Raw genomic sequence first — 13254 nt, 5'->3', positions numbered from 1 at the left:
AGTGTTTACAGTGGTGTAATGAAGAGCAGAATTTCTGTTTTCTTTCTGTGAATTAATATAAACATTGTGTAACTCTTCAATACAGGACTCGTACTGTATTTGTCCCAGCTGGCACAGCACTGCTGTAAGCAGTAACACTGGTGAGCAGGTAATACAGAAATTTTATAATCATTGTTACCTATTGCTTGTGGCAATTCTAAACACATTCTGAACATCAACAGAAACCTGTTTCTAACCTTTTCACTCCTATCATCCTGATGCTGCTGTCTTCAAGACTTTTCCCCCTTGTTAGGTCAGAGCAACCCAACAGTCTTCTAACTTGGGAGAGATACATGTTATCTCAAGAAATCAAAATTGCAGACAAATTAGTTGCAATATTTTGCTAATTATCCTCCTAAAAATGTAAGAGTGTGAGCAAAAACTGTGTGAAGCCTTTATTCCACCTTCTGGATGTGATGTGCTTAGTGATCCAGAGCAGTTCCACTGAAGTCAATGGAATTTTAGTACCACAAAACAAAAATAAGGCGCTTTTTTTCCCTTCTCTCAATCCATAGCACAGTATTTTTTTGCCATGGAAAGAAAGAAGGAAAATGAGGTTCTCTTTTCACATTAAATAGAAAGAATAGAGGCCCAAATGAGACTAAATTGCACACAACAAAATGAGAATGAATCAGCATAAACGCTCCAGCTCTATTCCTAACACACTGCCTGAGATCTGCATTCACTGTGGGGACATTTTGCTGACTGGTTCACAATCTCGTGCTTTTCTTGGTTTCAGGATATTTCTGCTGTGTTTGATTAGATTTCATTATCCTTTCCAAGTCTAACCACATTTGTATTAAATACAGCACTAGTACTATTTGAGATACGGAACTTGGCAGATGAAAGGGACCTGTTGAAGTTGAGCTGGTTACATGTTTCAAAACCTTGCAGACTTACACTGTACATTTTCCTGGATGAAAGTTGGATAGCATATTTTGGTTAAAGGAGGAAGGCTGTTCCATTTTAGTGGTATCAGGAATGACTTCCGGAACTGCTGTTGTTTTTCAATAATGCAGTCACATTAGGGCTTGCTTTTTGTAACACTCCACGTAGTTTATTAATGAAACTAACTTGGTAACTTTTATTCTTCTCAAAAAAATGATGACACACAGATGTACAAACCCACATTCATGTGTTGTTTTATTGGTGCGTTACAACGTTACATTTCCTTCACACTGAGAAAGCATGAGATTAAAATACATTGATCCACAAAAATGCCTTCCCTACACTGACTTTGCATTGGTAATTACAGCGCCTACAGATCCCTCCACAAGTTTCATTTCATTAAGTCTTTCATAATTTTAATTACATTTTAATCAAAGCTTTTACATTGTCTATTTTATGACTTTCGATTTAAGTATTCCCATTAAAATCTGTTATTCTTTACTGCTTTGCAAAGTTCACCAATTGCTCTTGCAATGTAAGTATTTCTGCTGCATTACACTTCATATTCCAATCTTTTACAGCCACTGCTCATTTAAGGACTGTATAAGCTTTCCCCATCCCAAAGAAGATAGCTCGTTTGTATCAAAAGCCATTAAAATACTGGGAATGTGTACAGCACAGTTAGGAGGCCCCACTCATTTCTGAGACTAAGCCAGGTCTATATAAAAACATGCAAAATGCTCTATGCATCAGTATTAAACTTCTAATTTTGATTTATGATTTTTTTTAACATTTGCATATAATCTGGAAGACTAGGGTTCCTGCTGAAAGAAAAAGCTAATGACTAAGCCCTACACAATGTAAAGACATGATACTCTTACTCTAGGGCTTTCATTAATCCTCCTGTGTGAAGTAATAGAAAATGATATCCCTCTTACAGAATTCTGTAGGATGGTTTAAAAACTTTATAGAAAGATTAAACCTCCACTTAACTGTGTGGATTTCTAGAATAAGACCTCAATTACACTAGAGGAGTGTTCTGTCAAATTGAGTGCAAATGCAATGCCAGAAAAATTGTGCTTTGCTGATGCTATTTTTGTGAACTAGCATATATACACCAGCAAAACCACAGTTATATTTGGGTAACTGTCTCTATCCTAGGGCTCAGAATACTGTAACTGTCAGTAAAAAAATCCTACCTTTAACTGATGCAGTCAAACTGATATCAGTTTTACAAGGAGATCAGGCCCAATTTCTGCAGAACCGTCCCAGGTTCATGCCTATTACATTCTGTTCCTTAATGTCATTTCCTATTTATAGTTATTTCCAAATATCGTATCAATTTATACATAGTAAGGTTGCATCCACTTGTACACAATTATTACATTTCTTTTTAAAGGGATTCTAATTTACTTGCTTTCTAAAAAAATTCAAGTGTTGCCAATCAGGAAGTAGCTCTTCTCAAAAAATCTACAAAGCTTACCGTTGAGAAAAGTAAATGACAAGCCTTACATAAAGACACTGAGCTGTTTGAATCACAAAATGCCTACAAGGCCAATACATATTCCAACAGGAACACATAAATTATAATTATGGCAGCAGTCTCCTCCAGTCTAAAGCACCGTAATAATGGTCGTTGATCAACGTTGTCTTGATCGCTTTAACCAGCAGCTCCGGCTAAGAAATGTTCAACTGCCAAGGTGTGGTCTGGAACATTTGCCTGCATTTTCACAGGATATCTAAGAAAAAAAAATTCTGGAATCTGACATTCTGCCATCCAAAGGTACATCATTTCACAGGAATGTGATGTATACTGCATAGTGCATACATAACAAAACAGGATCCTACCAGTAATAAATTAACTAAAGTAATACACTTAGTAATCTTCTCCATACCAACAGTGTTTTGATTCAGATGAGTTTCAATTCAGGTACCAAGCCAACCTGCGCAAACACCATGCTCAAGAACATGATGAGCTGAAAATGTAGAATGGGTCTAGTGGAAAACTGCCTCCAGCATTCCTCTGGATATGTTACAGTGCTGGAGACCACCACAAGCATTCATGGTTGTGCACCCAAAGTCACAAATGAAAATCTTTGCATTTCTTTAGATCACCAATGCTGCAGTGAGTCACTACACAAGAATGAACATGGCACACCGAGATTCACAGAAAACATTGTGTTTCTTTATCCTCAGAGTTTTAGGATGTTTTTAAAAATTTGTTTTAAAGACTTCAGCTTCTTGAATGTCACGGGTGTTCTTTTCTTTCATTTTGTTTTGATGGTAATTACTGCAAGAGCTCTCAAAAAACTGCTGATGATGTAATACCAAGTTTCTAATCCATCCTATGAAAATATATATTATTGTAAGATGATAATTTTAACAGTGTGGAATTTATTGAATGTCAGAATCATCCTGTGGAACCACTAATGCACGAGGCTTGGCTCTTACAAACCCTTAACCCTTTCATACCTTTCATCTGCTTGATCATTAGTAGCTCAGAATGACCTTGTCAAAACTTGACAATTAATACAATGTTCTACCAGCATGTAGAGATCTTTTTAATGTTAGAAGGCAACAAGATAAACATAAGGATGATGTCCTAACATCAAATTACATAAAGAAATGGCTGGCCACAATAGATGCTGAACATCTGATGAAAAGTGCTGTGTGTACTCACCACCCATCAAAGTCAATGAGTGCTGAAGACGACCAGAACTTTCTAGGAGATACTCAGTACTTCAGAAAACCTGTTTCCAGATCTACTATATCCTCAACCATGTCTTCTTAAAATTGATTTTAACCATTCTCCACATGGGATTGTTCTTATTAACGTTCTTTTCCCTCCCTCAAGTAGTCTATCTGTTTGCAGTAGTAGACTGAAAACAGATAATTCAGCAAGTCAATATGAACTGAAAATTTAAGTATGATGATATTATGGCATTAAAAATAAAGTATTTCTTTTTTATAAAAAGGAAAGAAACAAAAGAAAAAACACATACAGTAAGAAACACCGTGTTAAGAGACCAGTTTGGAGGAAATGTGAGAAGGCTAAAAGTTCATTCTGCACATTTCTTAAAGTCATACAGGACCTTCAGTTATTCCTTCTAGAGGCAGGCCAGTAGCATTATCTGCTGTAGGTCTCTCTTCTTTCTTCACAGAGTTCTGATCTAGCAGGCTGACGTAAGATTTATGACAAGCTGTATTACCCAAAGGAGGGTAGTGTTGTCTGTAGCAAATATAAGCAAAAATGAGGCCAATGATCCCTCCAACGAAAGCATCTAGATAAGAAAAGCAACAAAACCAGAAGCACGTTACCATGGAAAGGTCAGCCAGTAGTGACAGCTGTAAATAAAAGACATTTGGTTAACCTGGAAGTGTTTAACCCAGAAAACATGGTTTCAAATTTTCAGAAAGATTTTGGAGCTGAATACCACAATCACACAGGACACATAAAATCAGTATTTTGTCAGGGACATCACCAACATTTTGAATACCCAAAACGTAGATTGTGTGCTATGTGTTTCAAGAGACGAACAGGGGGAATAGAATGGCGTCCATGGGGCATTAAACATTTATGATGTTCCAGCTCACCATTGATGAACATTTGTGGATAAGCAACGCACATATCTTCTTCCAGTTTGCCATGATTTACAATGACCACCACCGGGTTTTCTATTTATGAACAACACAGCTGAACTATGCTGTTTACAACATGCAGAGGTCTTATGCTGACAGGTACACCTCAAACTATGGAACTGCCTACAGTCTGCTCCTTGTCTCTGCCCAAGTACCTGCAGGAAAGAGGGCAGCTAAAGTGCCAGATCTACTCTTGACTGGTTTGTATTCTGGAAGGCATCTTCCAATGCAGACAGGGAAAAGGTAGGATATAAGATGGAAAATTATCTTCCTTCAGGAAGTGGGCCACTGTAGTTAGAACAATTCATTTCACTTGCAGCTCCTGAAAGGCCCCTGAGAAAGACAGCTGTCAAGAACAATTTCAAGCTGGGTGAATTCTTCCTAAAAGCACCTGAAAGGTCAAAGACTAAGCACGCCTGTTAGCTGATTTAACACCTTTTGAATATCTTTCTTTGATGCTCTTTACTATCTTGTACTGCTACCAGAAAATAAAATAAGATAAGATAAAATAAGGTCATTGTATGAGATATTTGCAGCTCTAACACATGGGCAATTTTAAGTTTTCCGTGGGAACCGCAGAGCACCTGAAGGGCAAGATGATTCATTCTGTTGTCAGGTTCTCCCTGACTCTTACTAATACACACCCCTGATCTTGTGTTTCATTTTCAAGCAATCAGAGCAAAATTTCACTGAAAATACACACTGACTGAAAGCCTCAGATCTGAACACAAACATTAATGGAAGTGAGGCAACAGGCACTGGCTAGAATATGACCTGACACCGTGTTTTATTTTAACATGACTTACTAAGCACCCTACCATCTGTGCATACCTATGTTTCTGTATTTTACTTTGGTTACAAAGAAACCACAGTGTAATAAAAATGGCGAATCATTGAGTTTAATGACAAAGAAGGGTAAATCAATACAAATGATTTTTCTCTAAAATACTTAAATACAGATTAAATGCCCTAGTTTGTCAGTCTAGTATATATTAAAACAAAGGGCATGTGGTTCACCTTTCAGTGGGTAATAAATGGCTTGTAATCATTGGAGGAGTGAGATTCTGAAAGGCCTTTTAACAAGAATAGTTAGGGCAAGAATATGTGAAAAATTTAATACTGAGATGGATAAATTTAAGAAATGTGATTGTAAGTCACAGTTGTCTGCTGAGGAAGAGGACTAGACTGAATGACCTAGGAGATCCCTTCTAATCCTATGTTCTCTTCTGACATGCAAAAGGACATAACAAATCTATCACAAAGATGATAGAGACTCAAGTAAGATTTTAACAGGTAATTGTGTATACACAGTATTTGCAAACAGACCAAAGCTTATCCTACCCATACAGGAAGCTGACTGATTTTGTACCGTTCAGACTGTCTATCAAACTGTCATGGTACAAAAGGTACCAAGGGCAAGAATTTTCACTATAGTATACTATTACAGCATCAATCAACTTGTAAAAAGTGTAGTTATTGTGACAAGACTCATTTTCCATAAACCTGTGTTGGTTGCAATTCTCAGATTACCCTCCTTTAGCTGTGATCGACTGAATACTGTTCCAGCTGCTTTTTTATTTTGCTTAACAATGAGGTCAAGCCTATGATTATTATTTTTATTTATGGAGAAACACCAGGTTTCTGCCAGTCCTCTGTAAGTTCCTTGGTATTTCAAGACTTGCTGAAAACTTGCCTAGATAATTTATTTCAAAACCCATTACACACAAATTATGCAATTCTGGGCCTGAGTTTGGGCACCACAGTAATACAAGTTCACCACATGAATTATGCCAAAGATTTCTAGCTTATTGACCTTGACTGGGGGGTAATGAGCAAACACAGAGGCAGCTATTTTGACTCCTGGTTTTGAAGACACCAATTCTGTGTTTTGTTTGAGCTCATGGTAGCCACACTTCCTTTTTTTTTTTTTTTTTTCTCTCCTTTGCCCATAAAGGAAAAAGAATATTCTTTCAGTCTCAGTATTTATCTCTACTGTTTTTCGTACAACACCTCCTCTTATTTAATGAGTAAATTAACATTTTCAGAGTTATAAGCCTGAAAAGAGATCTAGGGACTTAAAAGCAGTCCATACATTCAAGATTCATAAGGAAATATCTGAATATTCACCAATACCAACACTAATATCTTGAATACTACATTCTCCAGCCAAACTGAAGGGAGCTCATAAAGTCCTCATAATATTAACGTTCTGAGCCCACTCAATGGCTTTTTAACATAAGGATACTCCACTCCATCTTTCACCTACAGTATGCTAAGTTTTGGACATTATATTGATGGTCCTTGTTCATTCCCCACAGCATAGTTAAGACTCTATCACAAAGCCACCATAAATAATCTAGCACAATTAGTTGACTCTGCTGAGAATAAAAGATGACATCTGAGCTTCTGTGCTGTATATTAGAGTGAACTAGTCTCTCCCTTGAGAATGCAGTTCTTTCAGGTAAAAGCATATGTCACCTGCAGGATAATGTCTGCCAGCACTGTTCTTAGCTTGGGAAGAGCTGAGTTTTCAGCTCTATCCCCATAAACTTCAGACAAAAATTCGAGCAGCTGTAATGAACACAGTCATAACCCCTTGGGTGTAGTTTTCTTCTATCATATATAAAATACACCATAATAATCTGCCTCACAGCACATGTTTCAGTACATAAATAATTCATACTCTTGGCAAGAGATAGTACACACTGTAAACATGCGTTCAAAACTTGACAGTAAACCTGTACACTCATTCATTCACACTCCTCTCTCTCTCTCTCCCTCTTTAACAGAGAGTTCAAACCAGCCAAGTGTCACACGTTGAGCATGAGATTCGTAACTGCCGTCTGTCCCGCCCGCCAGCCTGGCGAGGCACGCACCTCGCGTTCAGCAGCTTTGTGCTGGAGGCTCTCTCCGACTCCAAGTGTCGGTGAGCAAAGAGTAATGAGCCCTGTAACAAGACAAGGTGTCTGCAGGAAACCAGGCGACTCCTTAAAGAACATGTCAAGACTAATGGTTAGTGATTAAGCAGCCATGGGAGAACAGGAGGCTGCATGAACACAAAAAATGGAGCAAGAAAAAGCATGGATGAGCCTTGCTCTGGTATGCTGACTGCTGTATGAGATAAGAAAGTGCTCAGCAGGACAGAGATATGCTTAGTTTAATTGAAACTATGTAGAAGAACCAACAGAATGATATGTCTTTGTATTGGGTTTGCGTGACAAGGTTCTGGTAGTGGGGAGCTACAGGGGTGGCTTCTGTGAGAAGCTGCTAGAGCTTCCCCCATGTCCAATGAATCCAATGCCAGCCGGCTCCAAGACAGACCCACCGCTGGCCAAGGCCGAGCCCATTGGCGACAGCAGTAGCGCCTCTGGGATAACACATTTAAGAAGGGGGGAAAAAAACAACTGCACAGCAGCAGACGAAGAGAGGAGTGAGAATGTGAGAGAAACAACTCTGCAGACACCCAGGTCAGTGAGCAAGGAGGGAGAGGAGCAGAGATTCCCCAGCTGCCCGTGGTGCAGCCCATGGTGAGGCAGCTGTGCCCTGCACCCAGGGAGGTCACCGGGGGAGCGGAATCCACCTGCAGCCCGTGGGGGACCCCACACAGGAGCAGGGGGACATGCCCGAAGGAGGCTGTGACCCTGTGGGAAGCCCACGCTGGAGCAGGCTCCTGGCTACACACAGATACTTCAGTCTGGCATAACGCACATGGAGCCACATATTAACAGTCACTCACATACCCAACAGGTCCAGCTTACAGCTGGTTCCATCGAAGACAGCTATGGCACTGATGTACATTTGTGAAAAATGATGATGTAAAAAACCCACTGACGCAGATTTATACATAAATATGATGAAATATGATGAAATAGTGTATATAAAAATATAGAAGAGTAACGGGCCACTGCAGTATTTTCAGACATTGAAACCCTCAGCATCAATCCAGGAACAGGGAAAATCTATAGCATACAATTGCATTTTAACTCATGCGATTTAATGAAAAAAATAAAATCAAAGAAATACAAGGCTAATTTAAAAAAAAGTAGATAAAAGGTATCTCCATGGCTCACCTTGCCAGTGATGTTTGTAATCACACATACGCGACAGGGCAATCATCATGGCACAGTAGAGTGGGAGAATTGCTGCACAAAGTCGCCAGCTCTTGCCCCGGCCATTTTCCGTGAAGCAGTGTAACTTTCCAGCCAAGTAGAAGGTGGTAAAGCCAAGGCCTGAAAATGCAACTGATAAAAAACCCCACATAATTACAGTATTTTGTCATTAACGCTGTATGATACTACCCCTTAAGATCTGACAGCAGGATTCTTCTACTGCAGAGGAGTCTTGCACTTTCTAGGGTGATACTAGGAGCTGAAGTGAGTTGAGAAGACCCATCTGCAAAAAACTGAGGGAGTTTCATAATTTGAATGGTGATTCTTATGTAACTATATAAATGATGCTGTTATAACTTAGTTTTTTAAAGGAATGTAGCAAATTGCCTAGGTAGACAGTTATCTTGGGTTTTGGTTTTGGTTTGTTTTTTTTTTAATAAAGCAATCATGATCTTACAAACTTTAAAAAAACCCACAATTCTTCGGGGGTTAATGGGAAAAGGTAGTCTCCCACAAGATCCATGACATACATATGTTCTCCACAGCAGTGGTGTTATCTAGGTAGCAATGCAAGTAATCAGGCAAGTGAACACTGCAAAGCATACCGACTTCCTTCTCATAGATACTCAGCCTTCACATAATCTGACATGTCTGCAAATATTGTGGTAGCTCTAGACATTCATCTATCCAATAACAATTGATTTTTTTTTTTTCCTTTAGCAATTTACCTTTTTCGTCGGGGGGAGACATCAGCTGTGGAAAGAATCCCTGATTTTATTTGCACATTAAATTAAACATATAGGCAAATTGTTAACTCAAGTCACAAAAGCTCTTTCATGCTTAATCTTCAGATGTCTTTCCTGATTTTAGACCTCTTCTAAAAAGTTAAGGTTCAAAGCAGAAAGGGATTCAGTCAGTTTGTGTTGCAATTGAATTACATTTAAATGAGATTTTTAGGTTCCATTAACATGTTTCTATAGAACATGCACAACTGGCAGTGACAACAGAACTCAGGCACCAAGTTTCCATACTGAACTTCTTTCCTCTTGTGGCTGTTCACCTTCCAGATACTGGATAGAAATTTTTTTTTTTTTTAAATATGCATTTTTATTTTTTCTAAAAAACATTTGAACTTTTTTTTTCCTGTAGAAAAATTAGTGCTGCATCTGAACAGGTAGCTCCATGAAACACTTCTACTTTCTCCACAAATGTCACACTCAATTTTGTTCCTGACTGCAAAGATCAAAATAGAACATAAGCACATAAACCACAGATAGCAAAATTATAAATATTTATGCAAGCATTTAAAAATCTTTTTTCTGACTACCTTTATACTTTTTATCTTTGTGATATCTAGGCACCTCTATAAGAGGTAATAGGTCACATTCATAATATATAATTCTTTTCTGATTCTGCCACCAGCGAATTTAATGGTAAAATCACCATCAGTGTGGGGTCAGATATGCATCTTTTTTCTAATCTCCTGCTAGGGCTTTTCAAATGCCCTTCTTCTCATGTTCCCAAACACTAGATATGATAATTACTTTGTATTCTGCTGATAAATCTATGGGATGGTCAATTTTAGTTGACAGTACAATGGAGTGGTTTCATAAGTTTATACTACACAGCTGTTTGAATGCAATTACTGAAGATTTGCATTTCATCTTCGAACACACAAATAAATCACTTCTTTAGACCGGCTGTGTTGGAGCAAGACAGAATGCTGATTAGTTATCAAACCACTACACCAAATATATTGTTTCCTAGAAGCTTCTTCAACAAGTGCTGGTTCTGTACTTGTCAGAAGACAGTGGGAGGCAAACTTGAAAATATAACAAACAATCCTGAATAAATAAAACATTTCTTGCAGACCAGGTTACCTTCTTGTGTACAGACCTTTGAAAATCATATAAACTTGCTTTGCCTTTCAGACTACCTACCAGACAAGAAGAAATAATTTCTTCTGACATTTCTACATCATAGTATTATTGAAATGAATGTATTTTCCTAAAAGGAGCATGTTTTACACAGAAACAGGCTGTGAGATGCATAGTCAGAGCACTAGGCTATAGCCACCATGGAAAAAATAAGTCTATGATCCTGAGACAACATATCTCAGCAAAGTGGAATACCCCTCCTCCATTTTCAAACATCCTCTCCAACTCTTAGTAGCCAGTGTAGACTGACACACTTGAAACAACAAATAAACATTTCTTCTTTCCAGTGTAGACTTTCTCTTGTGCCTCTCCTGTTTGTTAGATTAGCCACTGGAATATGACAAAAGACAACACTGTTCTCTTCCATGCTCTTCCTGTTGCTTGTGGTATTGTCTTTTGTATCAAAGAATCACAGAATCATCTCGGTTGGAAAAGCCCTTGAAGCTCCTCCAGTCCAACCATGAACCTCACACTGACCATTCCCAACTCCACCAGATCCCTCAGCACTGGGTCACCCTGACTCTTCAACCCCTCCAGGGATGGGGACTCCCCCCCTGCCCTGGGCAGCCCATTCCAACGCCCAACAACCCCTTCTGGAAAGAAATGCTTCCTAATAGCCAGTCTAACCCTGCCCTGGTGCAACTTGAAAGACCTGCAGCTCATTATAGGGTCTTTTTCTGATGGTTAAAACACACATTCACATCTGTGTGAGCAGACATAGGGTCCATTTTGCAGACCTTTGGAACTAGAAACATGTCTAAACCTACCTGAGACTTCAAGGACAGGACTCATCTGCATCATTTCTTCTTCCAGCTGAGTAAATGGAGTGAACAAAACTAAATCTGTCTTGAATATTCATTATCAAGTGCAATTATAGAATGAATACTTTCAAATACTTCCTCTCAAAAATTAGTTTTATTTTCATATTTCCATTTTCCATCTCAGTTTATTATTTTTTAGATCCTTAGAAGAAGATGAACTGAAATCTGAAGACAGTATTCCCAGGCAGAAGCATCAAGTGCTTTGTGGCTTCATTTTCATGCAATCTACAATGCCTAGCAATTTAGAGGGCTTACAGAAATATTGCTCAAACTACAGAGCAGACGTTCACTTCTCACAGACTCATATTCAGGATTACTAGCACTGACCAGGCAATTTTACTAGCAATTGCCAGTGTGGTGAACAGCAGTAGCAGATTTAGCTAAATGGGCTTTAGAGCAAACTTTGTGATATTTTTTAAAAAGTACTTCCCCAGAATTTGTTTTTCTTTCAGGATCTGGCACATTTCCAGAAGGAGGTGCTCATGAATGAATATGGAAGTTCAGCAGGATCGAGACTTGCACTATAAACAAAGGCAGATTTTTGCCTTAAATGGTTGATGTGTTCCTCTAAACTTAAGGTCAGGAAGAAAAGAGACTCACAAACACTCCTCCAGGGGAACTTATGCCTAATGTAAGATGGAAAAGTAATATAACTATGGTCTAGCTTGTAGCTATGAAATTAATATTCTGCAGAGCACTTTTACATTGCAATATTGTAAGACTGACTTCCATTACCCTGGAGCATGCACATCCAGAAAAAGCTGCTTGACCCAACAGTCCCAGTGTGTGTAGAGTCAGCACAAAGAACATGGAATTAACAGCAAAACGTTCTGCAATGCGGGAGTATCCACTATAAATGTAACTATTTATTCCAAGGCAACTCAATTGCTGTGCACTCCATGTAGGCAACTTTGCTTGATGGCTGTATTTTGAAGATGTTGTCAGTCAATAACATCAAAAAAAAATCAATTCACTCTTCATGAATCCTAGGCCTATAAGTGATATTTACACTGAAGAATTGGTCATCAGTAAAATATATTTGAGCATTTTTTTCTGCACCAGCTAGAGTCAATACCTCACTGTATCACAAAGAAAATGCAAACACACGCACACACACCACATGCTCTAACATATTACATACTGCTTAATGTTATAATAAAAATTATTATTCTGCATAAGAACACAGATTTCAAAGAATCAGCAAAGCAATGGTCTTCATCTACACCAATACTTCTGCTAAGTTGGTTTCTTCCCAGATCATAAGAAATTAATACTCTATACAAAGAGGGCAAGAGCAACATAAAATACCAGTCAGCCCTCTTTGGAGACACTGACACAAACGAAAATAAGAAAATGAGTCTGATTTAGTTTAAAACAATGTTAACTCAAGATAGATGTTGATGCAAATTCCAGACACAAATATTTAATTGATTTTAAGTGTTGGAAGAGGAGAAAGGAATTAATCAAACACCCAGTATAAAGAAATTAGGTATTTTAAACAATTGGCGTAGCTAATTCAAATCGAAGTCCTGATGCTACAAGTTGCTGAACACAGGAAAACGTCTCCTGAGACAAGACACATGTTCTGTCAGGGCTTGATAAAATGCTGTAGATTTTGTGAATGTATTGAAAGACAGAAAATGGAATATTTGCATGGCAACAGCTCTGAAAGGTCTCAGCTGAGACAAGGTTGCACCAGGGAAGGTTTAGACTAGATATTAGGAAGTATTTCTTTACAGAACGGGTAGTTAGGCATTGGAATGGGCTGCCCAGGGAGGTGGTGGAGTCCCCATCTCTGGAGGGGTTTAAGAGTAGGGTCGA

At 38.5% G+C, this 13254-nt stretch overlaps 1 protein-coding gene across 5 annotated transcripts in view; it reads right to left on the bottom strand.

Moving 5' to 3' along the window:
* Positions 1–1157: 1157 nt before the first annotated feature.
* Positions 1158–13254, bottom strand: part of PLPP4 (phospholipid phosphatase 4) — a 64276-nt gene continuing 52179 nt past the window's right edge. For all 5 annotated transcript variants that reach the window (XM_074875424.1, XM_074875429.1, XM_074875428.1 and 2 more), the window contains 2 exons: positions 8637–8807; positions 1158–4208 (listed from right to left, as the gene is read on the bottom strand). In XM_074875424.1, the coding sequence (XP_074731525.1) occupies positions 4009–4208; positions 8637–8807 (371 nt within the window). In that variant the 3' untranslated portion in view covers positions 1158–4008. The remainder of the gene's footprint in view (positions 4209–8636; positions 8808–13254) is intronic.

This window comes from Strix uralensis, chromosome 7, assembly GCF_047716275.1.
Source record: "Strix uralensis isolate ZFMK-TIS-50842 chromosome 7, bStrUra1, whole genome shotgun sequence".
NCBI classification, from domain to species: domain Eukaryota; kingdom Metazoa; phylum Chordata; class Aves; order Strigiformes; family Strigidae; genus Strix; species Strix uralensis.
Note: the sequence above shows the minus strand (reverse complement) of the source record. Positions and strands in the feature narration are given on the sequence as shown.